The 18691-nt window shown below is 41.9% G+C and overlaps 1 protein-coding gene across 1 annotated transcript in view; it reads left to right on the top strand.

Moving 5' to 3' along the window:
* CFAP44 (cilia and flagella associated protein 44) overlaps positions 1–13929 on the top strand; it is a 148161-nt gene extending 134232 nt beyond the window's left edge. Inside the window, exons 34-36 of the mRNA XM_064280501.1 lie at positions 1328–1488; positions 2750–2884; positions 12832–13929. Coding sequence (XP_064136571.1) covers positions 1328–1488; positions 2750–2884; positions 12832–12999 — 464 coding nt within the window. The 3' untranslated portion in view covers positions 13000–13929. The remainder of the gene's footprint in view (positions 1–1327; positions 1489–2749; positions 2885–12831) is intronic.
* Positions 13930–18691: the final 4762 nt, after the last annotated feature.

Here is an 18691-nt window from a genome sequence, read left to right as displayed (position 1 = left end):
TTTCTCTTTCTGATACTCTTCTGCTGCCTCTTTCCCCAGGGCCACCACTAAGTATGTGTGTGTACATATGTGTATATCCCCACACAATATACAGTACTCAGCGCGTCTTGAACAGTAATGGTAATATACTATTCATAGCCTTCTGCAATGCACTTTATTAAACCATTTTTTGAGGTTTACCCATATTGCTACAGATCATTCATTCACTTTAACTGCTACTACAATATTCCATTGTATGAATATAAAATTTATTTCTTTAACCTCGTGTTGATGGATATTTAGCTTATTTCTCATTTTATTTACTTGGTAAATATTAAAAACAACAAGAACAAACTTTGCTGTTGAGTTGATTCCGACTCATGGGGACCCTGTAGGACACTGTAGATCTGTGGTATAGGGTTTCCAAGGAGTGGCTGGTGGATTTGACCTGCCGACTTTTGACTAGCAGTCAAGTTCTTAACCACTGTGCCACTAGGGCTTCATATTAGTATCCTCATTTTTTTAGGTGAATAAATTAACTAAAGATCAGAGAACAGGTGGCAGTACAGGGTCTAGAAATCACGTAGTTTGTCTCTGAGGCCCATGTTAATTTTCATTATACCATGCTGCATGGCTAATGGCATGGTTTTGTTTTGCTTTTTTCCTGGAAAGAACCTATCCTCACAATCTTTTTTTATTAAAACCCTGCCCATTATTTAAGACTCATTTTAGGTGACATCATGAAGCCTCTTTGATCTTTTTCTTCCCTGCTCTGAACTCCTTCATTTCATTCCTGTGGTTACTTGCTTCTTCAAATTGTTGATTGAGGAGCAGTAAGCAGGCTAGTGGGGCTGGAGTGGAGTAAGTGAAGAGAAGAGGTATTGGAAAGGAGGCCGGAGAGGCAACATGTAGGCCCTGCGTAAGGCCTTATGACCGACTGTGAGGACTTTGACTTATAGTAAGACGGGAACGTCTGTTAGGGGCACACTCTGGTCTTAACACTAGATGCAGTAGACGTCAATAATAAACAGAAAATTGAAAAATTCAGACTCTAGTTGGGGCCTGTCAGCAATTCCAGGAGGGCAGGTCAGAGCCTGTAGGCCGGTTGGGAAAGATGAGTTTTACACAGGATTTTTGAAGAAGATGAAAAGATAGCATATAGGAATGGCATTTGAAGTGAAGAAAATAGCAGGCAAAAAGCCACAGAGGAAAAATCAACTAGTAACATAAAATCTTCACCGTGTTCTTGCAAAAGATATTCCATAAAGAATTGTATTATTCTGGTGGGGTTCAGTTAATAGCCACAGGAACCAATGAACAACCTAAGACAATGACTACCTTCTTTTAGAAATGGAAGAAACAGTTCGTCAACTAATGATCAGAAAGTTTGGCCGTGTTATAGACCTAGAAGCCCTTCAGACACTATCTGTTAATACAACCCTCGAAGAACTAAAGATCAAAAAACTTAGAAAAGAGCTATCGAATGCAAAGGAAATGAAGATGTGGGAGGTAAGGATGAGAGGGCCAAAGATCTGCCTTGGGTAAATTTGAGTAGAGGCAAGGAATCGTGGTGAGCCGTTAGTGGTTCCTGGGAAGCACCCCTGCAGCCTGAGCGGGGCCTGTGAGCCCCACTTTGCTCCTCTGTGGTCGCAGGCCTGTCTCGGGTCCCTTACCAATCACTTTGTCGGACGGGCTTGTCTATCTCTGGATGATGCCATCAGCACTGAGTTTTGAAGTTCAGGGTACATGCAGATATGATGGGACAATGGCACGATAGATTACAGAGAAATCCCATTTTGAGGTCTACATTAATATGTAAATGTTCTAACAGTGTTAGAAATGGAACTACTTTACTCTGAAGATCCTAATTGTATCATTGTAAAGTTTTGGCGTGCTATTAGAATCTGGAAATTAGAAAACATCTCTCAGTACTAAATTTTGTAGTAAGCCATGGCCTATTTGGCAGGTAGGGTCTTAGAAGTTTTTACTGCCTACATATTGTTCTCCAACCTGGAGATGAGGCAGTGCCCCAGTTCCAGTTCTTTTACAAAAATTTTGCAAGCCCACAAATTATTATGACTTCTCCAGTTTCCTGTCTTGTCTCAACAACAGGTAGAGTAGGAGGTCTACCTAGAAGGTCTCCCTAGTTAGGTCTACCTACCTAACAGGTAGCTTTACCTAGTACAGTCCTATCCAGTGGCCCTGCCTCATCTTTGCTAATCCAGAATTTTCCACTGTATTTTGAAGAAGCTACTTAAAGTATCCATCTTAGTGGGACTGGCCCCTATCAGGGGAATGCTGGACATAATATGTGTAATCAAAGATAATTTGTTGGAGCAATTAGAGAGCAAAGGAAAGCCATTTTGCAGACGTATGGCCAGTCAAGCCAGCTACCTTGAGGATCCTAGGCCAAGACTAGAAAAGGAGCTATGAAAGTTTGCTGCTTAAATTATCATCCTTCCTTTTATGTAATATAACCTAGCAGTCCGTAGGAATAGTGATTTCATTCCTCAACAACGGGGTGATAGCTATACCTACTTTATTCTTACCTACATTTATCCTTGAGCATGCTCACGTTCATATGTTTAATTAAACAAGACTCAGTGCAGCACTTCTGATTGCATTTTCACATTGACTTCTAATTGTATAGTCATAGGTGTGTGTTGCTCCATTTACCTTATGGTTTTGATCCAATTTGGACACTCATTTTTTCTTTCTTTATTTCCTCTCTTATTCACTTAATCCATTTTGCATCTCCCTGCCCTGGTAGGAAAAGATTGCTCAAATGCGATGGGAGCTGATGATGAAGACAAAAGAGCACACCAAAAAGCTTCATCAAATGAACGATTTGTGTATTGAAAAGAAGAAACTTGACTCTCGATTGAATACACTACAGAACCAGCAGGTATGCTTCTTTTTTTCAGACCCTCTGTCAGAATTGGGGAAGCTCCGTTAAGGTCGGTGTTCACAAGAAAGAGTATCAAGTGTTGCCATGTAAACAAACCTTGATCTTGGACCATGTCCAGACTGTCTGGGTCGCTGAGGACACTATTTTGAGACTGAGGGACTAGCTTTATTGAATGCCTCTTGGGTGCCCTGAACTCATCTAAGTGTTAATCTGTGGTTTTGCTGTGATCCTGGAGAGGTGAGGTTATTTAGGCACAAATAATGACACCAGCAGACTCCCTGAATTTGATGTCAAACATCCTTTTCCAATATCTGTTTATTTCATTTGACCTCAGCTCAAGTAGGTATCTTAAATTGTAGGATCTTATATGTTACCTTATTAAAATAGTTGTTACTTTTTAAGGTTTTCAACTTGCTCTTATATAATATTTGTTGAGTCTAACATAGTACTTAACATACAGTATGTGGCTGAAAATAATTATTTAATAAATTTTCACCTGATTCAAGCCTTGCCTTCTAAGAACCTAACATACATGGCATGTTGTAAACTGTATGTTATATACTTACAACAGTATCTGCACACACGACTGGGAATGAGTTGGTACATCAGGAATGCAGTTAGCTGCAAGTAACCAAAAGCCCCCACGAGAGCAGTTAAACAAATAAGGGTCATCTTTCTCACTTTACAAGCAGTCTGGAGGGAGATGACTGCTGGCTTTAGTTTACTGGGTCTGTGACATTTGTATCCTCGACCCACTAACCCACAGGGCTGGTATCTCTGTGATTCTCTCACGTTTCCTTCAGAGTCACAAGATGGCTGCCTTGGCTCCATGTTTGGCATGGTAGGGCCAGCCTCTCTTGTCCTTTTCATTAGGAAAGCAGGAGATTTCCGCTTATACCCACTTAGCTACCCCTACCTGAAAGAGAAGCTGGGCGAGGAGAAGATTTAGCTTTCACAGCCTCCACAGCAGGGGTGGGCAAGAGATAAAAGGCAGAAGGTTATTGGGTGGCCAGCCAAGAATGTCCGCTGAAGTATGGAAAAAATGGAAAAATCATGGACTTTTGGGTTCAGGCAACCTGGTTCTAATCCTGCTGCCAGTGCTTAATGATGCCGTGATTTGGGCCAGTTAATGAATCTGAGTCTCAGTTTTCTTATCTATAAAATGGGAAGAATAACAATACTTAGTTCACAGAGTTGTGAGGATTCAATGAGATAGCATATGCAAAGCACCTTGCACAGGACAGGTACTTGATAAGTGTGACGTTCCCTACTTTAACAGATACACTTATCCATTCCAATGTTACTGAGTATCTACTTATATAACAGGCACTTGGGTAGGGGCTGGGTAGAATGGTGAGATCCAGCCATCTGGGCCCTGTCTCTAATTGGCACAGAACCAGGCAGGACAGGCATTTAGGCTGAACCATGAGTTAAAAAATGGTCAAATGGCATATACTTCATATGCTTCAATCTAATAATAACAAGGATGTGTGATGGATTGTTTTGTTAGAATTTAAACAGGAAATCCTAACTTAGTCGACGGGGCAAAGGTTTCCCTGAGAGTGATGTCTGAAGCATGAGAGGAGTTGGCCCTGAGGAAAGAGAGCAGATGAGGAATAGAGATTTCTTTTTTGGAAAACAAAATATGGGCTATACAGAAACAGGAGGGTGTACCTTATCTTTTGTGGTTCCTGTGATGAGCCCTCTAGGATGTGAAGAACTGACAGCTAACTGCATGCGTAGCTTTCCAAAGGGGATTTGCATTTTAAGAGTTGGTCATTAGCCAAAAGAGATGCATTTCTAATGATGGGATTTCAGTGGGGGAATTTTTTTTTTTAATGGTGCTTTAAGTGAATGTTTACAAATCAAGTCAGTCTTTCATACAAAAACTTACATACACTTTGCTGTGTACTCCCAGCTGCTCTACCCCTAATGAGACAGCACGCTCCTTCTCTGCACCCTGTATTCCCTGTGTCCATTCAGCCAGCGTCTGTCCCCCTCTGCCTTCTCATCTCACCTCCAGGCAGGAGCTGCCCACATAGTCTCATGTGTCTCCTTGAGCCAAGAAGCTCACTCCTCACCCAGTATCATTTTCTGTCTTATAGTCCAGTCCAATCCCTGCCTGAAGAGTTGGCTTTGGGAATGGTTCCAGTCTTGGAGAAACAGAAGGTCCAGGGACCATGACCTCCGAGGTCCTTCTAGTCTCAGTCAGACCATTGAGTCTGGTCTTTTTATGAGAACTTGAGGTTTGCATCCCACTGTTCTCCTGCTCCATCAGAGATTCTCTGTTGTGTTCCCTGTTAGGACAGTCATTGGTGGTTTTCGGGCACCATCCAGTTCTTCTGGTCTCAGGCGGATGTAGTCTCTGGTTTATGTGGCCGTTTCTGCCTCCTGGGCTCATAATTACCTTGTGTCCTTGGTGTTCTTCATTCTCCTTTGCTCTAGGTGGGTTGAGATCAATTGATGCATCTTAGATGGCTGTTGATAGTGTTTAAGACCCCAGAGGCCACTCACCAAAGTGGGATGCAGAACATTTTCTTAACACATTTCCTTATGTCAGTTGATCTACATGTCCCCTGAAACCATGGTCCCCAGACCTCCATCCCTGCTACTCTGGCCTGGAAGCCTTTGGTTGTATTCAGAAAACTTCTTAGCTTTTGGTTTAGTCCACTTGTGCTGACCTCCCCTGTATCATGTGTTGTCTTTCCCTTCACCTAAAATAGTTCTTGTCTGCTATCTAATTAGTGAATAACCCTCTTTCTTCCTCCCCACCTTTGTAACCATCAAAGAATATTTTCTTCTGCGTTTAAACTTTTTCTTGAGTTCTTATAATAGTGGTCTCATACAATATTTGTCCTTTTGCAACTGACTGATTTCAGTCAGCATAACGCCTTCCAGGTTCCTCCACGTTATGAGATGTTTCGCGGATTCATCGTTGTTCTTAATTGTGTAATATTCCATTATGTGAATATACCATAATTTTTCCATTCATCCGTTGATGGGCAGCTTGGTGGCTTCCATCTTTTTGCTGTTGTAAACAGTGCTGCAGTGAACATAGGTGTGCATATATCTGTTTGCGTAAAGCCTCTTATTTCTCTAGGATATATTCCAAGGAGTGGGATTACTGGATCGTATGGTAGTTCTATTTCTAGCTTTTTAAGGAAGCACCAGTTAGATTTCCAAAGTGGTTGTACCATTTTACATTCCCACCAGCAGTGTATAAGTGTTCTAGTCTCTCCACAGCCTCTCCAACATTTATTATTTTATGTGTTTTGGATTAATGCCAGCCTTGCTGGGGTGAGATGGTATCTCGTAGTTTTGATTTGCATTTCTCTAATGGCTAATGATCGTGAGCATTTCCTCAGGTATTTGTTAGCTAACTGAATGTCTTCTTTGGTGAAATGTCTGTTCATATACTTTGCCCATTTTTTAATTGGGTTATTTGTCTTTTTGTTGTTGAGTTTTTGCAATATCATGTGGATTTTAGAGATCAGATGCTGATCAGATTTGTCATAGCCAAAAACTTTTTCCCAGCCTGTAGGTAATCTTTTTATTCTTTTGGTGAAGTCTTTGGATGAGCATAAGTGTTTGAGTTTTAGGAGCTCCCAGTTATCTAGTTTCTTTTCCGGTGTTTGTGCATTGTTATTAATGTTTTGTATACTGTTTATGCCATGTATTAGGACTCCTAGCTTTGTCCCTATCTTTTTTCCATGATCTTTATTGTTTTAGATTTTATATTTAGGTCTTTGATCCATTTTGAGTTCTTTTTTGCGCATGATGTGAGGTATGAGTCTTGTTTCATTTTTTTGCAGATGGATATCCAGTTATGCCAGTACCATTTGTTAAAGAGAATGTCTTTTCCCCATTTAACAGTTTTTGGGCCTTTGTCAAATATCAGCTGCTCACATGTGGATGGAAACCCTGGTGGCTTAGTGGTTAAGTGCTACGGCTGCTGACCAAAGGGCCTACAGTTCGAATCCGCCATGTGCTCCTTGAACACTCTATGGGGCAGTCCTACTCTGTCCTACAGAGTCGCTATGAGTCAGAATTGACTCGAGAGCACTGGGTTTGGTTTGGTTTTTTTTTCATATGTGGATGGATTTATGTCTGGATTCTCAATTCTGTTCCATTGGCCTGTGTATCTGTTGTTGTACCAGTACCAGGCCGTTTTCACTACTCTGGCGGTATAACATATTCTAAAATCAAGTAGTGTGAGGCCACCCACTTTGTTCTTCTTTTTCAGCAATGCTTTACTTATCCACAGGCTCTTTCCCTTCCATATGAAGTTGGTGATTTGTTTCTCCATCTCATTAAAAAATGCCATTGGAATTTGGACGGGGATTGCAATGTATGTATAGATCACTTTGGGAAGAATAGACATTTTTACAGTGTTGAGTCTTCCTATCCATGAGCAAGGTATGTTTTTCCACTTATGTAGGTCTCTCTTGGTTTCTTACAGTAGTGTCTTGTAGTTTTCTTTGTATAGGTCATTTACGTTTCTGGTTAGGTTTATTCCTAAGTATTTTATCTTCTTGGGGGCTATTGTAAATGGTATTGATTTGGTGATTTCCTCTTCAACATTCTCTTTGTTGGTGTAGAGGAATCCAACTGATTTTTGTATGATTATCTTGTATCCTGATACTTGGCTGAACTCTTCTATTAGTTTCAGTAGTTTTCTTGAGAATTCTTTAGGGTGTTCTGCGTATAAGATCATGTCATCTGAAAACAGAGATACTTTTACTTCTTCCTTACCAATTTAGATGCCGTCTATTTCTTTATTTGGCCTTATTGCTCTGGCTAGGACCTTCAGCAGAATGTTGAATAAGAGTGGTGATAAAGGGCATCCTTGTCTGGTCTCATTCTCAAGGGGAATGCTTTTCAGTCTCTCTCCATTTAGGATGATGTTGGCTGTTGGTTTTGAATAAATGCCCTTTATTATGTTGAGAAATTTCCCTTCTATTCTTATTTTGCTGAGAGTTTTTATCATTAATGGGTATTGGACTTTGTCAGATTCCTTTTCTGCATCAATTGTTAAGATTATGTGGTTCTTTTGTCTTATTTATGTGGTGGATTACATTGATTGTTTTTCTAATGTTGAACCATCCCTGCATACCTGATATGAATCCCACTTGGTCATGGTGAATTATTTTTTTGATATGTTGTTGAATTCTGTTGCCTAGAATTTTGTTGAGGATTTTTGTGTCTAAGTTCATGAGGGATATAGGTCTGTAATTTTCTTTTCTTGTGGTGTCTTTACCTGGTCTTGGTATCAGGATATGCTGGCTTCATAGAATGAGTCTGAGAGTATTCCATTCTTTTCTGTGCTCTGAAATACCTTTAGTAGTAGTGGCCTTAGCTCTTCTCTGAAAGTTTGGTAGAATTCTCCAGTGAAGCCATCAGGGCCAGGGCTTTTTTTTTGTTGGGAGTTTTTAAATTACCTTTTCAATCTCTTCTTTTGTTATGGGTTTATTTAGTTGTTCTACCTCTGTTTGTGATAGTTTAGATAGGTTGTGTGTTGCTAGAAATTCGTCCATTTCTTCTAGGTTTTCAAATTTGTTAGAGTACAATTTTACGTAGTAATCTGGTACGATTCTTTTAATTCCAGTTGGGTCTGTTGTAATATCACCCATCTCATTTCTTACTTGGGTTATTTGCTTCCTTTCCTGTTTTTCTTTTGTCAGTTTGGCCAGTGGTTTATTGATTTTGTTAACTTTTTCAAAGAACCAGCTTTTGGTCTTGTTAACTCTTTCAATAGTTTTTCTGTTCCTTTCATTTAATTCTGCCCTAATTTGTATTATTTGTTTTCTTCTGATGCCTGAGGTTTTCTTTTGTTTCTCTCTTTCTATTTATTCAAGTTGTAGGGCTAATTCTGTGATTTTGGCCCTTCTTTTTGGATGTGTGCATTTATTATTATAAATTGACCTCTGAGCACTTGCTTTAGCTGTGTCCCAAAGGTTCTGATAGGAAGTGTTTTCATTCTTATTGGATTCTGTGAATTTCTTTATTCCGTCCTTAATTTCTTCTATAACCCAGTAGTTTTTGAGCAAGGCGTTGTTCAGTTTCCAATTCCTTGATTTCTTTTCCCTGCTTTTTCTGTTATTGATTTCTACTTTTATGGATTTATGGTCAGAGAAGATGCTTGGTAATATTTCGATGTTTTGGATCCTGTTAAGGCTTGCTTTATCACCTAATATGTGGTCTATTCTGGAGAATGTTCCATGTGCATTGGAAAAGAAAGTATATTTGGCTGCTCTTGGGTGGAGCATTCTGTGTATGTCTATGAGGTCAATTTGGTTGGTTGTGGCATTTAGATCTCACATGTCTTTATTGAGCTTCTTTCTGGATGTTCTGTATTTCACCAAAAGTGGTACGTTGAAGTCTTCTGCTATTATTGTGGAGCTGTCTGTCTCGCTTTTCAATGCTGTTAGAGTTTGTTTTATGTATCTTGAAGCCCCGTTTTTGGGTATGTAAATATTTAATATGGTTATATCCTCCTGGGATATTGTCCCTTTAGTCATTATATAGTGTCTTTCCTTATCCTTTGTGGATTTGGCTTTAAAGTCTATTTTGTCAGAAATTAATATTGCCACTCCTGCTCTTTTTGATTGTTGTTTGCTTGATAGATTTTGTCTGTCCTTTGAGTTTTAGTTTGTGCCTTTAAGTCTAAGGTCTGTCTCTTGTAGGCAGCATATAGACAGATTGTTTTTTTTAATCCCGTCTGCCACTCTCCGTCTCTTTATTGGTGCATTTAGTCCATTTACATTCAGTATAATTATGGATAGGTATTATTTTTTTTTTTTATGAGTATAGTGCTGTCATTTTGATGTCTTTTTTTGTGTCGTTGACAGTTTCTTTTTTCCACTTAATTTTTTGTGCTGAGTGGTTTTCCTCCATATATTGTCTTTTCCTCTTTTTCATTGTCGTTGATTTTGTTTTTCTGAGTTTTTGTTTTTTCTTGTTTTATTTTGATGTGTAGGATTGAGTGTCCTTTGTGGTTACCTTAATATTTACCCCTATTTTTCTAAGTTTAAACCAAAGTTTTATCTCTTTATAGCACCTTGACTTCCTCTGCATATGAAAGGTCTATGACTACATTTTTTTATTCCCTCTTTATTGATTTACTGTTGTCATCTTTTACACAATGACATCACTGTTTCCTTGTTTTGAGCATTTTTTAAATCTTGATTCATTTTTGTGATTTTGCTATCTGGGTTGATATCGGGTTGCTCTGTCCTGTGTTCTAGTCTTGGGTAGTTATTGGATGTTACTGATTTTCTAACCAGAGAACTCCCCTTAGTATTTCTCATAGTTTTGGTTTGGTTTTTGCAAATTCCCTAAACTTCTCTTTATTTGGAAATGTCTTAATTTTGCCTTCATGTTTGAGAGACAGTTTTGCTGGATATATAATTTTTGGCTGGCAATTTTTTTCCTTCAGTGCTTTATATATGTCATCCCATTGCCTTGTTGCCCACATGGTTTCTGCTGAGTAGTTCAAGCTTATTTTTATTGACTCTCCTTTGTAGGTGACTTTTCATTTATCCCTAGCCAGTCTTAAAATTCTCTATCTTTGGTTTTGGCAAATTTGATTATAGTGTGTCTTGGTGACTATCTTTTGGGATCTACCTTGTGTAGGGTTTGATTAGCATCTTGGATAAATATCATCTTTCACGGAAACGTCTGCCAACAAATCTTCAACAATTCTCTCTGTATTTTCTGTTCTCCTTCCCTGTTATGGTATTCTGATCACTCATAGGTTATTTCTCTTGATAGAGTCCCACATGATTCTTAGGGTTTCTTCATTTTTTTTTAATTCTTTTATCTGATTTTTCTTCAAATATATTTGTGCTAAGTGTTCTATCGTCAATCTCACTAAGTCTGACTTCCATTTCCCCAATACTGCTCCTCTATCTTTCTATTGAGTTGTCTAATTCTGAAATGTTATTGTTAATCTTCTGAATTTTTGATTACTGTCTCTCTATGGAGGAAACCCTGGTGGCATAGTGGTTAAGTGCTACAGCTGCTAACCAAAGGGTTGGCAGTTCAAATCTGCCAGGCGTTCCTTGGAAACTCTATGGGGCATTTCTATTCTGTCCTATAGAGTCGCTGTGAGTCAGAATTGACTTGACGGCACTGGGTTTGGTTTTTTATGGTTTTTGGTCTCTCTATGGATTCTTGCAGCCTTAATTTCCTCAACTGCTTTATCTGTATGCTCCTTGGCATGTTCTGCATTTTGCCTGATCTCTTACCTGATGTCTTGAAGAGTTCTGTGTGTTAACCTTTTGTATTTTACTTCTGGTAAGTCCAGGAATATATCTTTGTCTGGAAGATTCCATGATTCTTTGTTTTGGGAACCTGTTGAAGCAATCATGATCTGCTTCTTTGTGTGATTGATATTGACTGTTTTCTCCTAGCCATCTGTAAGTTATTGTATTAGTTTATTTTATGTTTGATTACTGTGTCCTAGCTTCTTGCTTTGTTTTGTTTTGATATGCCCAAATAGGCTGCTTGAGTGAGCTAGCGTGATTATTTGTGCCTTTGAAGCCCTATGTCCTGTCACCAAATGGCTAGAGTTGTTACCAGATATATGAACCTAGGAGTCCATTCACTTTTCTTGTATGGATTCAGCTCAGGTGTCCAGGTAGTCAGTCATCAGGTGTGTGGTGCAGGCTCTCACCTACAGTCTCAGAAAAGCAGGGGCGATTGGTGTAGGCACAGGTATCTGGTGCAGCAGGGGGTCACGCTCTGAGCAAGACAGGGGACTGACAACTGTCCCCTGAGTGTCTGTGAGGAAAGCATGTCCCTGTTCCCTAGCACACACAGGTGGGTGGGCTCTGCAGCTGGACCACGGGCACCCAGTGCTTTTGGCTGTAAGGACTAGGAGGCACCACTTGTCCTTGGACCCCTGTCACAGGTGGCTGGGTGGCATGGATGGAGCCACCATTCCTCCAGCCCTTGATATGGTAGTTGAGGTCCCTGCTTACTAGGCAGAGTGGTGTCAAACATCAAAAACCTGCCTCTCTACCACACAGCTGAAACTGTTGAAGTCAGACTTCAGGCACATACATTGTACTCTGCCAACAAGGGCTGAAGCTCCTGAAAGGGGCCCACACAGTTTCATGGAGGGGTGAAAGGCATTCAAAGTCCATGGACCATTTGTGCCTGGACAGGAGTCACTTCTGCCCTGATTTCCCAGCTTAGGGGAGCTGGCAGATTATTTTTTCCCCATCTGTTAATTTGTTCCTTCTCCAAGGCTGGGAGAATGGCTTAGGGTGTGCAGCAGGGCCTATCTTGGGCCCAGAGAAGGTGTCCACCACTGAAGCCAGCTTGGGGACTAGGGAAGAGGGAGGAGAGATCAGATAAATGGGAGAGAGTTCTTTCAAAAGGGATGCTATTTGATCTGCATGGTAAATTAGACACAAGCACATATCTTTTGCCGAAAGTGCTGTTCTTCACCAATTCTAGAGGTGTGAGTAGACTCTGTGCAGCTTGCTGTCTCTCCCTGAGGCAGGCGCATCCCGAATGCTACCACCAGCCCTGCCATAATCGTGCCAGGGGATCGCGCCTGAGGGGCGCCAGTTCCCACTTCATCCGTCAGGTCCAGCAACTCCTCGCTGCTTCTGAACCGTCTCCCCCCCGCCCCCCCCCCGCCCCCCGCTGCCCAGTCTGATTTCTTAACTTTGCTTTTGATGTTCAGGACTCCTAGCTTGTCATACATATTATCAGTTCGCTTATTTTTTCGGGTCTTTGTTGTAAGAGGGATCACTGGAAGCGTGTGACTACCTCGCCATCTTGGCCCCACCTCCCAACAACCTCCACAGGGGAATTTAAGGTCCCTCAAATTAAGGAGCCATGTGAGGCAGGTACTCCTAACAGATATGTAAGGTTGACATTTTTCTCCTTGCAAAAGATGCTTAAAGCAGGGAGGTGTTGTTTTCTTTCAACAGGGCAATGCCTTCCAGGGCCCTCGGAAAGCGGATATTGTGGCAAAAGAGAAGGTCACTGAGTTGATCCAAGTCCAGGCGGAAAGGATTTTAGCCTTGAAGGAAGAGATTGCTCTTTTGCGTAAAAAAGGAGGTCTCATCCTCCCACCCATTCATCCTCCACAAGAATGAAACAAAGCCCGGGACCTCTAAGTTTGCTTTTTCCTCAAATCTGTCTGATATTTTGCTGAGATACATAATTCACTAGAAGCTCTGTTTCCTTGACGCCTGCAGCAGTCTTATTATTTTTAAATGAACTTATCTCAAGTTCTAAAACCAGATTCGGTCCTGTAGTTTTAATAATTTTCCCCCAATTTGGCTCTCTTAGAAATGACTACAGCACGCAACATCTACTTATCATTGAACAGAGCCACTGTAGGTATGTTCGGGATCTACTCGATGAAATATAAAGTCTCAGAAAACTAGATGTCAAAATGTAGAAAACATCTGTAATATATTCTGCTTTAGGAAAGTTCATTTTTCAGTTATCTAAATTTTTAGCCATTGGCATGAAAAACTGTCATTCAGCAATCCATGAAAAAGGTTCCTTTTCAAGTGTTCAATCCTTGGAAAATAAACTTTGATGTATTTAAATATTCTCTGAGAAGACACAAGAGGAGAAAAAAGGGAAACTTTTATGCCACAGTGTCTTAAAACAAGGAATGCAAATCTGAGTTTTGACATTGTTGGTTTTATAAAGCTGTCATTTGAGGGCTCGGGATTCAGGACACGTAGACAAGCATAGCAGAGTAGTTTGCTTTCGCTGGCCTTGGGTTGGCAGAAAGCAGGAAAATAACCAGCTTCCTGAATCACACGGAGTTTTAGCAAACTCTCCACTGAGGCATTTGCTGGGTCAGATATAGTTAGACCAGGAAGCAATGAAATAGATTTGTACAACTCAGAGATCACCTGTAGCAATCACTTTTGATTACGCATAACATTTAAAACTAAAAACCAGCTTAAGGTTAATCTTTTGGGATATGTGCTCGTTGAAATCCACGGCTGGAACCATTTGAGAGTGAGCTCACTGACATTTGGACTCCTGTTAGTAATACAAGATTGTTGTGGTCAAGTCAGTTCTGACAGGATAGAACTGCCCCATAGGGTTTCCTAGGCTGTAGTCTTTACAGGAAGGAGCCCTGGTGGCTCAGTGGTTAAAGCACTAGGCCGCTAACCAGAAAGTTGGCGGTTGGAACCCACCAGCTGCTCCAAGGGAGAAAGATGGGGCAGTCTGCTTCTGTAAAGATCACAGCCTTTGAAACCCTATGGGCAGCTCTACCCTGCAGTGGCTGTGAATCAAAACTGACTCGATGGCAACAGGTAATCTTTATGGTAGCAGATCGCCAGGTCTTTTCTCCTGCGGAACTGCTGGGTAGGTTCAACCTGCCGACCTTTCAGTTAGCAGCTGAGTGTTTAACCATTGTACCACCAGGCTCCTTTAGTAATACAAGGTAATACTTCAGAATTCAGAGCTCTCCGGGGCTGTGTTCACAAGTTACTCCGTTGAGGCTGTCTCCAAATACAAGCTGGTCACTGAGAAGAAAAAGTGGTGAAGACAGTATTGGATAAAGTACAAAGCAACTTCCAAATCTGTAGCCTGTGGCTAGTCTGCTGATTTCCCCCCCAAAAATTATAGGCAGGACTTGCTTTCTTTATATGTTAAAATATTCTTGGAGATGGCATTTTAGCCCGTTGTCTAAGATTCTTTCATATTCCTATTTAAGAGGTCAGAACAGTTTATGGGTAGTGCCTGTCACTGTCAATCTCTGAAGTAGCAGCTTCCCTACCGTAGAACATACTCTTAGCACTTTCTCTGCTGTCTATGATAAACTATATGTGCCTTTCAAGCATTTAAAAAATGTGTGGATCACAGCTCTGAGTGGATTAGTTACTTACTGCTGCCTAAAAATTACCCCAAAACTTAGCCTAAAATAACCAGCCTTATCTCACACAGTTTCAGGGAGGCAGGAATCTGGAGCAGGTGAGCTGGGTCTTTCTGGCCCAGGGTGTCTCAGGAGGCTGCAGTCCAGCTATGAGTTAGGGCCGTAGCCATCCGAAGCTTGACTGGAGCTGGAGGAGCTGCTTCCAGACTCACTCACGTGGCTGTTTGGCAGGAGGTCTCAGTTCCTCACCAGGGAGCGTCTCCAGAGGGCTGCTCACAACATGGCTTCCCCCAGCATGAGTGGTCCAAGAGTGAGGGAGAGAGCGAGAAAGAGCAACTGAAGCAGAAGCCAGTCTTTTAGTACTTAATCTCAGAGGTGACACACTATCACTTCTGCCATACTCTATACCAGTCAGTTGCCGTTGAGTTGATTCTGACTCATGGCGCCCCCATGTGTGTCAGAGTAGAACTGCACTCCACAGGGTTTTCAATGACTGACTCTTCGGAAGTAGAGCACTACGCCTTTGTTTTGAGGTGCCTTTGCGTGGATGTGGAGCCCTGGTGGCATAGTGGTTAAGAGCTCTTCTGCTAACCAAAAGGTTGGTAGCTTGAATCTACCAGCTGCTCCTTGGAAAGCCTAGGGGGCAGTTCTTCACTCTCCTTATAGGGCTGCTATGAGTTGGAATGACTTGACAGCAGCGGTTTTTTTTAGTGGGTGGACTTGAAAGGCAGCTGAGCATGTTGACCATTTACATCACAGAGGGATTCCACTCTACACCAACCACGGCATGATGTAGAGGGGAGCCACACAGGCAGTGAACACCAGGAGGTGGCATTCATTGGGGCCATTGCGGGTGAGGGGCTGTCCACAGTTAACAACTGCTGGGATAAAGGGGCTGGTCTCTTAAGACCTTGAGAAGATACTATCCGTTTAGTAGTTTTGAGATCCAGGAGAAGTTACATAATCTTCCTGGGCCTCAGTTTATCATCTGACAAGCGAGGAATTTGGATAACTTCTATGGCTCCTTCTAAGGCTCACTGCAGGAAGAATGAATTTAGAGTCTATGGAAGAGCCCTATCAAGAATTCCACATGTATTTCAACTCACAGTAAAACTACTCAGGACTGTTGTTTTACTACAGATTAAACTAGACTAAATCAGTAGGTAAACCTACATTATTCAGGGCTTCATCTGGCATGACTGGAATTTGACAATAGAGTCAATACTCAGTTGTTTTTATTTTGATTTGGACAAGACATAGAGTTTTAGTTTCTTTTCTACTTGAGCCCAGACATAGTTTTGAATCTGTAATTATGCGTGGGCACCTAAGACTTTGCTTCGTTAAGCTTCATGCAGAATTAAACCACCACGGAGTAGCTCAACAGGAGGTGGGTGGACGCCGCCCTGCTCCTCTGATCAAAACCGTTCTCTGCCTCCCACTGGCAAAAGAAGGCAGTCTCCCCCCAGAGTGAGCGAGCCAAAAATAGTGCCAGTTGAGCTACTTGTGGATCAACTGTTAGTATAACTTTGCTGTTTTGAGCCCAGGTCGTAGTATCATGGAATCTCAGCGTTAGAAGAGAAAGAAATTGGAGAGTCCAGCTCCTGGGTCACAGCTTCCTGGGGGAAAGGAGCCGCTCAAGGCTTCAGGCAGCTCACCAGCCTGGAGGCCCATCCTTAGAGAGGTCTCTGAGTTATGAGCTAAAGACTGTGCCCCTCACCAGCTTCCACTCACTAGGTCTTACTCTGCCACTTAGTAATTTATAGAGCCTTTTTTGCTGACTGAGGAAACCCTGGTGGTGTAGTGGTTAAGTGCTACGGCTGCTAACCAAGAGGTTGGCAGTTCAAATCCACCAGGCACTCCTTGGAAACTCTATGGGGCAGTTCTACTTGGCCCTATAGGGTCGCTATGAGTTGGAATCAACTCGATGGCAGCGGGTTTGATTTTTTTGGTTGCTGACTGAATCAAAACATTAAAAAGGTATTTCTAATGGTAAATTCTAGTATGGGCCAACTTAATCAATTAACCTGGACTTAAAGAAATACAAAATTCAATGAAATAAAAAATCCACTGTTTGATATTCTGGGCTAAAATTTAAAATCCTAATGCTTTAATATTTTCCCCCTTTCCTGCAGCTGGCTGAGGTAAATATACACATTTTTTTTCATTTGACATGCCTCGGAAGTGCTTTGTCTCTCCCAGGACTTTTTTCTTCTCTCTCTTAAGAGCTAAAATCGTTCAGTGTTTTTACAGCTCCAGTGCCGTGCAAAGAGCAGGTATTTTACATATCACTTCAGTAAAGTTCACCAAAATCCACTTTGACAAACACCTTGGATCATCACGGGGGAAAAAACAAAGGGAGGGGGAAAACGCCAGTGGTCTGGAAGGTGAGTCAAAGCTGAGATCCAAGGGTCTGATTAACAATGCCAAGGCTGAGGACCTTCGCCTGTTGTGCTCCTGACAGGGACGTCTAGGTGCTCCGTTGTCTGAGGTCGCGACTTCTTGTTTCTTCTCTTCTTCGCCTCACTTCTCCTTTTCTCTCATTTCCACGTGCCTCACACTCCTTCATTTTATGTTTAAAAATATTTTTATATTTTTTAAACTTTTATCGTGCATTAAGTGCAAGTTTACAAATGAAGTCGGTCTCTCATACGAAAGTTTATATATACCTTGCTATATACTCCTAGTTGCTCTCCCCCTACTGAGACACCATACTCCTTCCCTCCACCGTGTATTCAGCCAGCTTCTGTCCCCCTCTGCCCTCTCATCTCCTCTCCAGACAGGAGCTGCCCACATAGTTTCATGTGTCTACTTGAGCCAAGAATCTCACTCCTCACCAGTATCATTTTCTATCTTATAGTCCAGTCCAATCCCTGTCTGAAGAGTTGGCTTCGGGAATGGCTTCTGTCCTGGGCTAACAAGGTCTGGGGACCATGACCTCCAAGGTCCTTCTAGTCTCAGACCAATAAGTCTGGCCTTTTTACGAGAATTTGGGGTCTGCATCCCACTGCTCTCCTGCTCCCTCAGGGGTTCTCTGTTGTGTTCTCTGTCATGGCAGTCATCGGTTGTAGCTGGGCACCATCTAGCTCTTCTGGTCTCAGGATGATGTAGTCTCTGGTTTATGTGGCCTTTCTGTCTCTTGGGTTCGTAATTACCTTGTGACCTTGGTGTTCTTCATTCTCCTTTGATCCAGGTGGGTTGAGACCAATTGATGCATCTTAGATGGGCTCTTGCTAGCGTTTAAGACCTCAGACACCACTCTGCAAAGTGGGATGCGGAATGTTTTCTTAAAAGATTTTATTACGCCAGTTGACTTAGATGTCCCCTGAAACCATGGTCCCCAGACCCCTGCCCCTGCTATGCTGGCCTTCAGAGCATTCAGTTTATTCAGGAAACTTCTTTGGTTTTTGTTTAGTTGAGTTGTGTTGACCTCTCCTGTGTTGTGTGTTATCTTTCCCTTCACCTAAAATAGTTATCTACTAACTAGTGAAAACCCCTCTCCCTCCCTCCCTCCCTCCCTCCCCACTCTCATAACCATCAAAGACTTAAAAAAAATTTTTTTAAATACTGCTTTTCTGAAAATCGTGTTGCGTTTCCCTGAGAGTTCTTGCTCTCTTTAGCTGTTTGACGGGAGAAGGATGCAGAAATCTGGGCAAGAGCGGATGCTGTGTTTCTTCCGGCCAGCAGAGGGCGCACTTGTCCTAGCCTGACACCCTGGGGTCCCCCGGCTCCTGTGTATCAAATTCCTCCTGGTGAGAGTAGGAACCCGGAGCCTGGCAGGGGTCTGAGAAGAACACGCGTCCCAAGTGGCATTTCATCCACAGCTGAGCTTTGCTGAAATCCATAAAGTGCTCAGTGTCCTGGGTCTTTCATTGCAAGTTTCAGTCTCCATCCAATTCCATTCCCCATAGACAAAGGTTTTAAAATTTTCATTTAAAAAAAAC

This window comes from Loxodonta africana, chromosome 1, assembly GCF_030014295.1.
Source record: "Loxodonta africana isolate mLoxAfr1 chromosome 1, mLoxAfr1.hap2, whole genome shotgun sequence".
Classification (NCBI taxonomy): domain Eukaryota; kingdom Metazoa; phylum Chordata; class Mammalia; order Proboscidea; family Elephantidae; genus Loxodonta; species Loxodonta africana.
This window is presented reverse-complemented; position numbering and strand designations above follow the sequence as displayed.